General features: G+C 43.4%; 2 protein-coding genes across 3 annotated transcripts in view; one reads left to right on the forward strand and one right to left on the reverse strand.

Moving 5' to 3' along the window:
- Positions 1-2,426: 2,426 nt before the first annotated feature.
- On the reverse strand, positions 2,427-10,167 carry Csas (CMP-sialic acid synthase). The gene is made up of 5 exons (XM_084604795.1): positions 9,804-10,167; positions 9,043-9,195; positions 7,684-7,836; positions 5,750-5,888; positions 2,427-5,257 (listed from the first exon to the last, which is right to left on the reverse strand). The coding sequence occupies exons 1-5, from the start codon at positions 9,955-9,957 to the stop codon at positions 5,119-5,121; spliced, it is 738 nt and encodes a 245-aa protein (XP_084460921.1). The 5' UTR covers positions 9,958-10,167; the 3' UTR covers positions 2,427-5,118.
- Positions 10,168-10,217: 50 nt separating this feature from the next.
- Positions 10,218-13,978, forward strand: part of LOC146190062 (arf-GAP with dual PH domain-containing protein 1-like) — a 28,813-nt gene continuing 25,052 nt past the window's right edge. The window contains exons 1-3 of one of the 2 annotated variants that reach the window (XM_084604794.1): positions 10,218-10,366; positions 10,666-10,724; positions 13,071-13,306. In XM_084604794.1, coding sequence (XP_084460920.1) covers positions 10,233-10,366; positions 10,666-10,724; positions 13,071-13,306 — 429 coding nt within the window. In that variant the 5' untranslated portion in view covers positions 10,218-10,232. Of the gene's footprint in view, positions 10,367-10,418; positions 10,725-13,070; positions 13,307-13,978 lie in introns of those variants that run through there. The other variant, XM_084604793.1, reaches the window with a different exon arrangement.

Raw genomic sequence — 13,978 nt, forward strand, 5'->3', positions numbered from 1 at the left:
ATTCAATTGACGTTAGTGCATTGTTCAGTATATCGGAAGCACCCCACAAATTTGCATTAATTTTTAGAATGTATTCATTATACAGTTAAATATAATGTGGTGTTTTTAACCCGAAGCATGTAGAGTCAACAGCATTTCATGCCAAGCCTGAAGGAGTACCACAGAAGCACGCCATGAATCCCAAATGCTCGAAAAGGTTAAGGGAAGATTTACTGCATATGCACTGTTGAAATGACAAAATTAGTTCATTTGTCATCTCGCTGTTTATGCGCCACTGTGGAATGCCTTGTGGCTTCAGCAATGTGAACATGGATTGTGACCTTGACAGAGCTCAGTCCACCATGCTGCGTAAACTTCAAACACATTCCATTCTCGGCTATTCAAGATTGGCACCGATTAGGGACGGTGACTACGACGCTATTTGCCCCAATTGTAACTATGCAGTAACAGCCACATTGGCACACACCTTTTGGGGATGTAGGGGAAGACCACCCCCTCTTACCTTACTGCCAGCTCCCTCGGAGGAGAGCTGGGACCAACTTCTTACCTGCTCAGACAAGAAGACTCAGTTGGCGCTTGCCTCGATGGCCCAGAGCATCACACCCACCTGGGGCCGCGCCAGGTCGGTATGCCTTAATGATCACACTTTTGGCAGTAAAAGTTGTTTCTCTCTCTCTGGTTCAACACGACAGCATAAAAGGCCCCTTTTTCCAGAAAATCCATTGGTGTCGATGTTGTGAGCATAAAGTCAAAACCACACCTATTGCAAGTGGTAGTTGGTAGGCAACATGAAGGGGCACCAATAGGCCACACAGGTATGTTTGTGCGATTTGGGTGAAGCGAGGCTTTAATCTATGCCAGGTGGTCTTTCACATCCACTAATGTGGCAGGTTACAACTGTATGGTAATGATTGTGTAAGCAGCACCAATTAGAAGACCAGTGATTAAACGAGTAGCAAATTGCATGCATGCAAATGAGGATCCTCAGTGGTAGACACAGATGGAAAGCACTAGCACTGTAGCGTCAATCTCAAAGGTGGTACTTAAATGCCCCTCATTCTTTTATTCAATGCTGTCATCCTTGGTAGCTCAAGAAGGTTGGTTTTGTTTCAGCAGTTTTGGCCTCCACTTTGTGCTGCAGTTAAACTGGAACGTTCTTGTCACTACTTTTTCCTGTAATTATTGAGCGGCAATTGAGCAGCTATGTGGCCATAATGTCGGGAAATAATTATTTCGGCACATTAATGTAATCTAGTCGCCAACGGCTAATAATGCTCTATTCACTGGTGAACTTCCACACAACTGTGACACAAGGCAGAGCCACAATGTTCACGGTAAACTTTTTTTTTCTCCGAGAACACATGTCCCGTAAAATTTTGAACACGATAGTACATGCGAGATGGGCGCCCGTTCCCGACACCCGACGTGAGGAGACACTGGATGCACAGGGGTGCAACACATATGCCTGGCTGGTGCTCATGATGTTGCCACTTAAAAACAATGCAACAGCACAATTTCAAATAAAACTAGCAGTTGGATTTCCTACAAATACATCGGCTTTGCATGTAGGTTTGGTACCTCAATTTGCCATGACGTTTGTGAAAGGTTGACAAATACATTTTTCCTTTTTCCATGTAATATGGACATGTGTGTGGGCACAATATGTGGTGTTGAAAATGCTTAATGGGTCAATCAATTTCTTTTACGCAAACTTATTCATACTGCTACTCACTTCGAAATTATTTGAATTATTCGCTGAGAGTCAGAAATCCACAATTCGTGCTAGCCTAGTTTATGTATTTCACCTCCGTTGGCTAGTATTGAACCAGCGACCCTGGGGTCACCAGCTGAGTAGCAAAGCCATCGTCAAGGGTTTTGACACCAGAAAATGCAAGGATGGTGTTCCCCACAACATGCAAAGAATCTTCATTATTTGCACCAGCTTAAAGCTGTTTGTACACTCGGGCGAAACCCTAGTCCTGGCCGAGATTTGCCACATACACACAGCACACCAATAAAAGCTGTTAGCTACACTATGTTATAGAGAGTAAATCATCTCGTGTATGAATTATAGGCCCCATATGAAGATCGTAAATAAAGGTTGCGTAAGCCATGCAATCTAGTACAACCGACAAAGACTGCCGTTCTGACCCCAAGTGTTAAGTGTCATTATTGATGGCACCAAACTCATTTCCTTCAAAACTTTAGCCCAAATAAGCAAACCTGGTTGTTGCATGTGTCAGGTACGTGACTTGTCTGATATGTTTTGTCAGTACGTCTCTGCTGTGAAAAATAAACTAAACAGAGTATAGCTGTCACATTCTGCTAGGAGACTGAATACCAAAGAGCAAGCAACCTCCATAGATACAGAAATGCCGCTACATTTGATAGAGGCACTTCTGGTAGGCAAGAAGCAAAGCTCGTAGTTCTTTTAATCTTTTTATTTGGCCTGCGCAGATGACTTTTTTTTCTTCATGATAGCAAGTGTGCCTATTTTCTCCCACGCTGGGGCAGGGAGTTCTTGCAAGCCTTCTAGCGTGAGGACGAGTAAAGATTGTGGGCATGGTACAGTGAGCACAATTCACAACAAAAAACTGCAAGTGGTTCAGGTAGTATATTCAAAACGACCGGTGCATGTACAATGGGGCAACACAGAACGCAGGAAAACAGAACCTCCCCAGACGATGAAAAGGTTTACATGGCAGTAATGCATTGCTCACTCAGCAGTGAAGCTGGCTCTGAAGCCAGTCTCAAATCCTTGTGTGCACGTGTGAGGTATGCATTAGAGATCTCCTAGTCGTACCCGAGCTGGAATAAACAATGGTTTCCGTTGTCCTAGTTGACTGTAGTATTGCCTACTGGTATGTGGAACAATTCTGCAGAATGACAACAGCCCAAACATGTGAATCAATGGCAATAGTGAATAAATAGTCCTGTGTTGACGTAGGTGTGCTGTGAAAATGACAGGCGTTACACTGCAGGACAGCATGAATGACGCCAAAAAGCCTTCAGATTCTGCTCCATCCATTTGACAGTGATCGAACAGTCACAGCAACTGCATGATGTTTCTGATGCACACTTAAAACTGTGACTGCTACCATATGGCACACTTATTAATGCTTTTTATATATTATAACTTTACAATGCAAATGGTAGATTACTGCTCCTCAAGAATGTCTTTTGCACTCCAGTGATTGAAGGAAGTGGGAGAGACCACTTTCTCATTTGCTGTTCAACCCATGTTGAACACAATACTTTTGAAGCGGTGAATGTAGAACAGTTTGTGGCCTAGCATAAAGTGGCGCACCGAATGAGCTAAACTGTTCAGCCCTACTTAAGGCCCAACGCACGTTGGTGTAAAATTCATGCTGCAGATTCTTTTCACCAGTAAACATGAATACTGCAACACAGTGTAAAGATGTGCTGCCTTTAGTGTCTTAAAAAAAGCACTCTGCACTGGTCTTTGAAACAGAGCTCGCCACCAGTAGATATAGTTACCCTGACCCCAAAAGCTGTGCTACAGGGAGTTTTTACACGCGTAAATTCTAATGGAACATTATGCGTGCCGTTTCATTGCCAGCCATGTCCGACTGTGTGCGCTAATTATGAGCTTTCGTATTCACAACCAAAATAATATAAAATGTGTGCCTTCAGACTATTTTAAATTAATATAAATATATATTAACGAAGAAAAGACTAGCATTTGTATCAAGCCATGGTTTCAATAGGCCATCACCACTGCAGTCAGTGTATGACTTTCTGGCAGTGTTTAAGATTTCACGCACAAGGATGCCATGCGAGATGCCATGAAGCACTAACATGTTCTCAAAATCAGACAGCCATGCTAAGACTCTGTTGAAGCATCAGTAGTAGTCACTATTACAGCTTACACAGCCATTGGTGTCACTTTAAGCAAATGCTTGAGAATTAAATCAATAAACTGGAGTTCAGCTTTTCTGAACCATGCTCGCTTGTTTTTGTGCACATTTAAGGCCTCTACCCAAAGACAAAAGCACTATGAGGATCGGGAGAATTCCCCATGAAATTCACCGTAATTCAGGCTATGATGCAGATGCATCACAAGCTTGGTTGTGTAGCCATAGCCAATGATGTGGCCCACCATTTAAGCCACCATGACCATAGTAGCAGACAAAGCACAAACAAATTGTACACAGCAACAAATACAAGCGGCAATAGAAGCATCTGGTGGTTTTCTTTATTTTGTGAGCGAATAAACCCTCCAGAGATAGGCTAAAGCTAGCTGCAACTGCATTGCAGCATATAAGAAATACTGAAATTCATTTCAGTCTTCCTTCAAGAGCCACTGTTGTTCTACTACTACTTTTTTTTTTTTCAATAAATGCATCTATGCATAAAGATACCTCACATATATTTTGTTTATAAATAAACGTAGCAACCTTGAAGAGTAAATACTAAAAATCTGTCCCTTTTGCACAGAACTACAGACAATGGCACAACCATATTGGTATATCTTTAACACTGTTTAATGCTAAGCTATGCTGCAACCAACATTTGCGACTAAAAACACACTGTGCTCACAGAATGTGAAGCAGCACTAGACTTAATAAATTTGCATTTCACATTTAACTTAACTATTTACCAGCCCTGCCACCATGCCACTGTAAAATGGTGACAAAAATGCTGTACGTCATATTTCCGGACTCCATCAAAATTTCTAGCAGGTACAGGTAACTTCAAACACAATTTTTCACGAAACCAATGATGCTTAAAACCTCGCGACGGTATAAAAAGCGAGAGAAAAAAAGTGGTGAAGTACGCCCTAACACATATATTCCTAGTTTAAAATCTGTTACCGAATCCTTTTACATTACCTACTAGATGGCACAACTGTCAGTTTTTTGTCAGGAAGTGTTGTAGCAGCAACAAAACACTGACATTATGTTGGTAAAAGTAAAATGGGCCGAGTGCAGTTTGGCCCGCAGAGTATTTTGAACAAATCCTGTGACCTGCTCTTTTAGACAGGGAACCCACTGCAAGTGACACTGCAACCACGAATTTGTCAGGACAGCTACAACATACATGCGTAGAAATCAGTGTGTGGGGCGGCCTTGGCAGCTTATAGACATGGAAGCAACATTACTGGAACTCCGAAGGGGCATCGAGAACAATGTCACCTTTGAAGCCATACTTTTGCAGTTTCTGTTCAACTATCAGAAAGTCATCCTCCGTGTCAACTTCATGGCACAGGTACTGTGGCAGCTCTACGTATCCGCACCTGCAAGGTACAGAAACACAGGTACACATTTGGTTACACATTTTACGATGCGACTCCAACAGTGGTGCAGTGGTTTGGGTGTCAACCTCACGCAGGAGACATGGGGCTTGATCCTTAACGCCGTACAGTACAACCTTTCCTCAGGCCTTCTGATCAGCTTGTCCAAGCTAAATGCTTAGCAAAAACAAGTCTCACCCCACTGCATGCAGTTCTAAGAACATGTTAAAAATGATGCTCTTCAGCAAAGCTTCTCTTGTGCAATCAAAATCAAACTACTATCATCATTACTGCAAACTGTAAAAACTCTAAACAAAGCAGGCAGCACAGCACAAAAGCCATTGTATGACCAAAATGAGGGCATAAACACCACAGAATCAATAGTTCTGAACACATCTTTTTTTTTATGACTTACCAGCAAAATCCGCAGAGAACCCTTAAAAGAGGGAACAGATGCTTCTGCTGACTATCCGTATGGTTCTGTATACCACTCACCTTCCTCCTTGAAGGAGGCCATCTTGGATGTATTCTGTTCGTGTGACGTAGAAGTGACCAGATTCAACAATCTCTCCTGCCCATTCCTGACGGCACAGACGCTGCGCAGGGTCAAAGTTGAGGGGTCGTGTTGTACCATCTGGAAAAAGGCAAATTTCTATTAAAGGAGTAGAGACACAAAATTTTTGTTTTGTGTTCTGTCTCTGGAATGATGAGCAAGACATTACAAAATGTGAATGTCCACGTGGTCTGTGCAAAAAAGTGTCCCAATTTTTATTGCAATAGCAATACTGCGGCAGGTTTTGAGCCGTCGCGTAGCTCACGGCCGGTCGCCACGGTCGATCTTGAACAGCCGAGAAGAAGAAGAAGAGGAGGAGGAAGGAGAAAGGAAGGAGAAGAAGAACGCTCGGTCACCGGCAGCTAATGCTTTAGCTCCATATTCGGTACAGCAGCATTGAACCCTTCTCATTTATATGTGGGATGGTAGCTTACGCTTTCGTGTCATACTCTTAAAGGATGAGCTTAAGTACCCCAATAATATAGCACCTTACACTGATAAGGCGTGAGAGGGGAATAATGTAGCAGGCAAAAGAAGCTTCCGCTGTTGCTATTGCAATTCAACTAGGGTTAACCAGAGTTAAACCACAACTAATTTTTTCTCTCTGTGCAGTCTAAATACCAAATGTCAAACGGCAGCTGTGACACCAGACTCATCGAGGTCACATGAGGAAAAATTGCAGTATGGTTGCTGCTTTGTGTCTTTTAATTTACAATAACCATTATGCAAGCCTGCCCGAGAGCTGGATTCACAAAAAATGAATAAGCAAAATTAACTGTGGTTAACCCTAGTTGAATTGCGATAGCAATGGCGGAAGCTTCTTTTGCCTGCTACATTATTCCCCTATCACGTCCTATCAGTGTAAGGTGCTACATTGTATTGGGGACACCTAAGCTCATCCTTTAAGAGTATGCCGCGAGAGCGTAAGTTACCAGTCTTCTTCTGCTCCTCCTCCTTGGCTGTTCAAGGTCAAGCGTGGCCTCCGCCGGGACCACGCGACGAGTCGAAATCTGGCTCAGTATTGCTATCGCAATAAAAAAAAAGAAAAAGCAGCTTTTAGATGAGCGAGTGGCTGCATTAAAATTATTCAGATGGCCTGTGCGTTCACTTTGATTATTGTACAACGGATGCAATATGCGAGAAGTTATTTACATTCTCATCATACAAGCAGCTTACTTCATTCAAGATAGGTATTGCACCTTACACCATTATGAATGCATAATGAATAGCAACGAACGGCCAGCAGACTAGGTGCTACCTCAGGCACTGAACATTTAAGCTGTGGCCAAACTCTAAAATAAGTTAGTAACTAATGTCAGAGATGCATTTTCGTGTAATGCAAATTATATACCAAGGCTCTTAAACATGCTGCCCATTGCCCTGAAGGTTGCATCCTTTGTTTGTGAAGGACGTCACAAATTCATTTTTTTATCTTCCAATGACAATTATCTGACATGCAATGCCTTTGTCAATAGACAGCATCATGTAGTAAGGTACTGGAGACTTTGATCATAAATAAAAAGAAAGAACAAACTGAAAATGAATAAAAATTTTTTACTCCATAAGTCACCTTGTTTGCTTAAGTAAGATATTTGCTTTGATTTCTTTAGTTATTGCCTTTTACTTTTTTTCTTTGAACCCCCCCTTTTGACAATGGCCCTTGGGAGCCGAAAGTCTGTTAGTGTGGGCCCGTGTGTTAATGCCAGATGGAGGGGGCTAACAATTTTTAAAATGCAAAGAGCAATTTCTCGATAAAGCAAGAAGGATTACAAGAGAATGTATACACGACAGTGTTGGTCCACTCTCCTTTTGTATACAACTTCATTGTACAGGCAGGAAAAACATACTGCAACAAATGTAACCGAGATAAGCATACCTTCTGAAAGCTCTGTCCACCGCCACTTGTAATCGCGAGTGACTGAGAAAACAGAGTCGTATTTGTCTGAAGTCACAAGATTCACAGCTTCATCTAGGTACGATGGCACTAGACATGGAGAGGTACATTGGACTAAGGCAACCACATCAATACCTGGAAAGAGAGGAAATTCAAACATATGTCACTAATAAAAATATGTTACCGTACACAGACGTGATTTCGAGAGAAATCTGCTTCACTAGTTAGTGTGCTTGCTGTGAACAATACTGCACAAAACTATGTAGACAGTCTTGTTCCCTGCAACAGTTGCCGGAAAATGAGATTCAATACTGCCAGATGCACCCCCCCAATTTTACACGTCTAGCTTACAATGACACCAAACATTTTGACTGTAAAGTGATGGCTACTGAGAATATGTGGACATCACGCTTTGTATCCAAGGTTTGTGTAGTAAAAATTACACAGTATGCAAATGGTATGTTGCAAATTCATGACAATGGGCATCACAGGGTTATACAATGACGACACGGTAAGAGCGAGAGCCCTGGCTGAGAGGATGAAGGTTGTCAAAGGGTGTGCAACAAGCACACTACTATCGGCACTGGCTCGGAATTTATGAAAAATAAACTGAACCACTAGCAATACACGAAGGTCTTTTTTTCTAGTTTTGCTCGTATTATCCTCCTCCCCAACTGTATGGTGGATACTAGTTATGCTGGGCTTTTCAATGAAATACGAGTCTACCATGATAAAGCAAAAAAGGCATTACTTCTGACTGGCCTCTCATCTTTCCCTTAGCATAGGTATCCAGCATGAAAAATTTACACCCTCACTTCCCAGAACAGCACGTTTCATCTATCCTGTAAGCAGCAAAAATTTATCTTACTGCAGGCTCTTTTCAAGACCAATGGAGGAGTATGTGATGTATACATTAGTGTACAAAGCAAAATAACTACACCGATAGATGTTCACATTTGTGAAGCAATGAAAATAGAAATAATTAATTTGAAATGTCATTTTCTTGAACACATACCACATGTGATTCTCAAATTACTCCAATAAGGAAAGCACGCACCTCACGGGTAGGCCGGCTATTACAAGACAGTGTGTCCACGTATGAAGCAAAATAGACATTCTGTAATACAGTGGTCTCGCACTAATTCCATTTTGCTCAATTCGAATTTGCAGTTTATTTAAAATGCTGCTTTAGTGACGTCAACAAAAGAGCGCTCGAGTAAATTTTCGGTCGCCTTCGAGTACAAACTGTTGAAACTTTAAATGGTTCTGTGCTATGAGAATGGCTGATCGACTGGAATTTTATTACGAACAAATGCAACTTTTTGATGTCATGGATCGCACCTGGAACTTCGCGGGTGAACTCATGCACGGCGAGCACCGAAGGCGAGTCGCCCTGTGCAAACTCTTCAGACCGCCGAACGACGCTGCAAGACTCCGTCGCCGCGATGTCCTCAATTTCTTGGTCGTCGGTCGACACCCAGATTTCGTCGAGCGCTGCAAGTAGATAGAAGGGATAATTAACGGTCATTAGTTAATAGCATGATGAGTTGCATTCCAACCACTGACCGCGCGCGAAGTCTGGGAGAAACCGAGCGCGCACAATATTATTAAACAGCGCGCGACAGTTTAGCATCAACTGGGGCCACTTCGCTAACTAAGGTGGGGCCTCTTTTATTTTTTACCAGCCTTTTCGATCGTGTAAAAATAGCGACTCGTTAAACCGCGTGCCTCTGTCGCAAAAGAAAAAAGAACCAGGCTGCTCGCGCGCCATGCCAGTAATGAAGTTATGCGCAACGAAAGCGCGCACAGGCCTCATAGACAAAGAAGCACAGTGACTACATTACTGAATATTCAGAGAAGTACGCATACTCTGAGCAATTTCTCCGCTTGACCCACTTTTAACCGCGCGATATCTCTCTACCGATCGAGCTTGCTCCTCCATGAAATTGCCGGCGGGCACAGCGGCGATATACAACGGGACATTTTTTTCTTCCCACCATCGAAACGCGCCAGCAAACTCCGAAAGTTAAGTGATCAAGGCAGCGCTTTCGCTAGAAAAAGAAGCAGCCACAGGCCCGTACGCGAGTAGAAGTCGTACGTACTCTTGCAGTGCTTCATCGGGCGTAGCACCCAGGACAACAAAGGCAGGCCGCAGACCAGCCGGGCGTTCTTCTTCTTCACGGCTTCGCTGCCGCCTCGCGCGAGCACCAGGCCGGCCACGCGCATTTTCTTCGCTGCTGTTCGGTCATCCTCCATGGCGGCCGCATGCCCGACCGTGTCACGATCGGCCGCTGATCAGCTGCAGCGGCGTCGGGCCGCCCACGGGTAAACAGGATATCGGCTTCCCTGCCATCACCCGCGGCTGCGGAGGATGCTACGGCGGCGGGGAGGAAGCGGGAGGCTGCGACCGCCGGAAGTGAAAGCAGCCCCTACAAGCGCCACAAGCTCTACCATCGCTGCTGCCGTTGTGCTTGCATCCCGGAAGTGAGGCGGGTCACGTGACAAGACAACGGGGCCTCGCCCTCTTTGAAATGGAGAAAGTGGGCGAGAACGGTTGCGGCGGCAGCCGATCGTCGACGGAAGAGGCCGCGAGAGGCGCAACGTTTCTTGATAGACTAAAAACGCTAAGGCTGCACTACCCACAACGCTCCAGAAGCCTAAAAAGGTCTGCTTCGTAGAGGTTTCACGCCATTTGTAACGCCAGCTTGTCAATACCTCTCCGGTATTACGAATATTCATGTAGCTTCCAGGTGGCTTCCAGTCTAAATGCTTCTTTATAGCTTCTTTAGCGACTGCAGCGCCAGCAGTTTTGTTAACAATGTGGTGCTGAACGAAACTAGAACGAGGGCAGTGGGACCTATGAGCGGTAGTGTCTTCACTTTATATGCTGTCTAGTCTCTCTATTCGAGGGAGGAGGAAAGAAAGAGTCCGCTTTTTAAATATGGCTGACCACAATCGTCGCAGACTTCTGGAGCTGCTCAAAGTTCCCGGGAACGGCGAATGTGCTGACTGCGGAAAAAAAGGCGAGTCTCCTTTTGTACACGCAAACTTGAGAGCGATCGCGCCTGTGTGTTGTTTTGGCCGTGTCACATGAAAGTTTCGAAAGAAAGTTCCCCAACTTGGTGACTGCCCCCAGTTTCGCGCGGTCGTTTCTAGATGACACTTCGTTCAGCCGACTTGTTTCTCATTCGACGCCTGCCGTTCGCCCACTCTATGCTGCTGGGCGTTTTTCGGCGCACCTTTCACTCGCTCGTTTAGTTATGGTAGGAGTTATAGAACGATAGCGCCTCTGGGACATTGTTGACACTTGACACTTGTGCGGGCTCTTCGAGTTCCGTCAAAAACCCACATAGCGTCATCACCCTTCGAGCTGATCGATTTCACAAAAGGATGTTGAATCACCACCCTTTGTCGTGTGACACGCCTGTGTAGCGTTTTCGTTCCTTTCTACTTTGTCATCGGAAATAATGGCATACTTTTTCGAAAAGTTAGGCTACCGATTAACGCCCTTCCCGTTTAAAGTTGGACGCAGCAAATGCTGTGACATTCCTGCAGCGACACGTTCGTTCTTTGAAACGGAAAGCGTTTCCGCGTCGTTTCCCGTTTGTATTTTTCTTCTACATTGCGCAAATTGATAAAAGATAATAGCGAATTCGTTTAGTGTAGCCGCTCAACACGGGCTTCATTTCCTGAAATTCAAGCTTCTCTTTGTTGAAAAGGCTGTGTCTAAAGTAATATTAGTTGCAGCGAGCATTTTTGAACGCATCGCAAATGGTACTGCATCCAAGAAATACACAATCTAAAGTAAAGCAGTTAATATTTTTTTTCACACGAACTTAATCGAGTGCGCGTGAAGCTCATCCGAAGTCTTCTCTGAAGTCTTTCTTGCGGTGCAGTGGATAAGCGGCGTGCACCGCCATTTCACAGGCGCCAGGCAGTGGCATTGATAGATAATTTTTGCATTGTATTCAGAGACTGCGTCTCCTATCTGTGCACTCAGTGAAAAATAATGGACAGTCTCCTGTGTGTGTACACTGACCTGCCCTGTATCATTGAGAGCATTTTCACGTTGTGAAAAGCTGACAGGAAATTTTCATTTAATCGAATTCAATCTAGAAGTTTAAACATGGAGAGGTTGTTGCCTCCTGTGCAGGTTCCAGTTTTTGGTAGTTTCAAAGCACAATCTCCACTTCAGCATTCCTAATGTTGATGCATGCAACAGTTCACCTCGATATCCAGGACTTCAAATGTTTGTGTAAATATTTGCTGCTTAATGAGCTTTAAGACTGTCATTGCTTGTGTGCCGAATAATAAATTTAAGTTGTTTGGATTAACATAGGTATTTTCATTGCAAAGCAAATATTGCTCGCTGTATTATAAATTTTGTGACATTTGTTGAAATACGGCCAACCACTATAAATTGGTATATGTTAAAACACTCCAAAACGAAATAAAGACATCTGCATACTGGTGTGCCCATCTCTTAAAAGTAGATAAGTGTTTAATTAGGATAACCTTAAATTTCTTTCAGCTCTCATGCTATTCATTTTGTTATTATGTAGGCTTAGCTCCCATGTGTCGTACGAAGCACATTAGAGATTTCCAGGTAGTCAAAATTTATCTGGATCGATTCACTGCAGCATCCCTCATAGCCTAGGTCACTTCAGGACGTTAAACCCTGCATAAAAATATAAAATTTTAATGTTTGTATGTCATAATAGCACTGTAAAAAGAGTATTCTTTATTAGGTTTCCTTTTGACTGCTTTATCTCTTCTGCCACGCAACTCTTTATGGCACCTTTATTTTATTTCAGCTATATGTTTTGTATCGTTTTTCACTAAGTAAATATCCAAATATTTGGTTCTTTTCAGACTGTATGTAAACATTTTTTAAATACTTCGGCATTTTGTTTTAGGTGCAAGGCACCAGTGTGCTGTGGATAGAAATAGCTATACTTAAAAGAAACTATTTGGAATAGCCAGATTGCCACATCTACTCGTACCATGTAAATGGTCAACTATATCTGCCAAACAGCATCCTATGGCACGGTGCAAATTGGTTATTTGTGGGCTCTGTAAACAACCATTGATTAATCGATTCATTCATTCATTCATTAATACCAGATTTTCTTCACAAGAAGGCCGCTTATAACTGCATTGCTTATATTAGTCATGGAAATTTGAAAATGTTTCAGTTGACCACTATGTAAATTTGATTTATCATGATGAATACACCCCAAATTAAGATGAAGATTTTTGATAAATTTAAGTGTCCTTTATGCTAGAGAATATGAAATCCTCATCACTCTCATTGCCTTATTCGGGCGCTTCAACCAATGAGGGCTTCTCTGGCGGTGCCTTGATTCCAGATCCTGAATGGGCATCATACAACCTTGGCATATTCATCTGTACGGAATGTGCTGGGATTCACCGGAGCCTGGGCTCCCATGTCAGCCGTGTGCGCTCGCTGCGACTCGACAAGTGGGATGACGCACAGGTCGACGAACTGGCGGCCGTGGGAAATATTGTTGCCAAGGCCAAGTACGAGGCTCATGTTCCAGCTTGCTATCGCCGGCCGCTCGCCGATGACGTAACTGTTGTCAAGGTAGCGGTTTTTCTCTTGCTTGTTGTTTGTCGTGAAAAGGGTTTATAGCACTCATATGGTTTCTAGCACTAAGGAAGATATTCAGCGAAATTTGACTAGCTCGCGGTGCATCTCCAAGACGTGCCAAGGCTAAGAAAAGTGCCTGTTGTGTTCTTCGACTTGTGCAGTTTGTAAACATGGGCAGTTTCATTTATCTGCATTTTACTTTGCATTTTTAGCTGCTGTAGGGGTAGGTAGCACCTAGTATTTAGCATTTTGCGGTTCCAAGGTTGTAACATTGAATACAAGGAATAAATTATTGAGAAATGCAAATGTTGATTAATATAGAACTGCCATAATATATACATTTCTGCCCACACACAAAGCACGCGTCAAGGTATGGTCGAAGTAATGAAGGATTGTTCAAAGCGCATCAGAAGGCATACATGTACTCCTATGAGGCTGAAAGGAGTTTGGCCCTGCGGACTTTGTCGAAACGGTGCATGCTGCACACCATGACTGGAAACAATGACAATAAAAGGTCACAGCAGCAGCCAAGGTTTTCTGCGCCTTTGTCTCTTTGCACTGTCTACTGATACTTGTTGAAATTAAGGCTGAGCCAAGTTGCTGCCCTGCCTCAAGAAGGCACTGGGGGATGAGGTTTCTAATTATTGCTTCAAATTCCTGCTATTT

The sequence above is a fragment of the Amblyomma maculatum genome, chromosome 5 (assembly GCF_055883805.1).
Source record: "Amblyomma maculatum isolate TAMU_Amacu chromosome 5, ASM5588380v1, whole genome shotgun sequence".
In the NCBI taxonomy this organism is placed as follows: Eukaryota; Metazoa; Arthropoda; class Arachnida; order Ixodida; family Ixodidae; genus Amblyomma; species Amblyomma maculatum.

Excerpts from the sequence above, each read along its gene's own strand:
- Csas (XM_084604795.1), bottom strand. The coding sequence starts at position 9,957 with ATGGAGGATGACCGAACAGCAGCGAAGAAAATGCGCGTGGCCGGCCTG. Across the intron at positions 9,196-9,803 it reads CCCGATGAAGCACTGCAAGA|CGCTCGACGAAATCTGGGTG; the intron begins GTACGTACGACT and ends ATCTACTTGCAG. Across the intron at positions 5,258-5,749 it reads GGCCTCCTTCAAGGAGGAAG|GTGCGGATACGTAGAGCTGC; the intron begins GTGAGTGGTATA and ends TGTACCTTGCAG.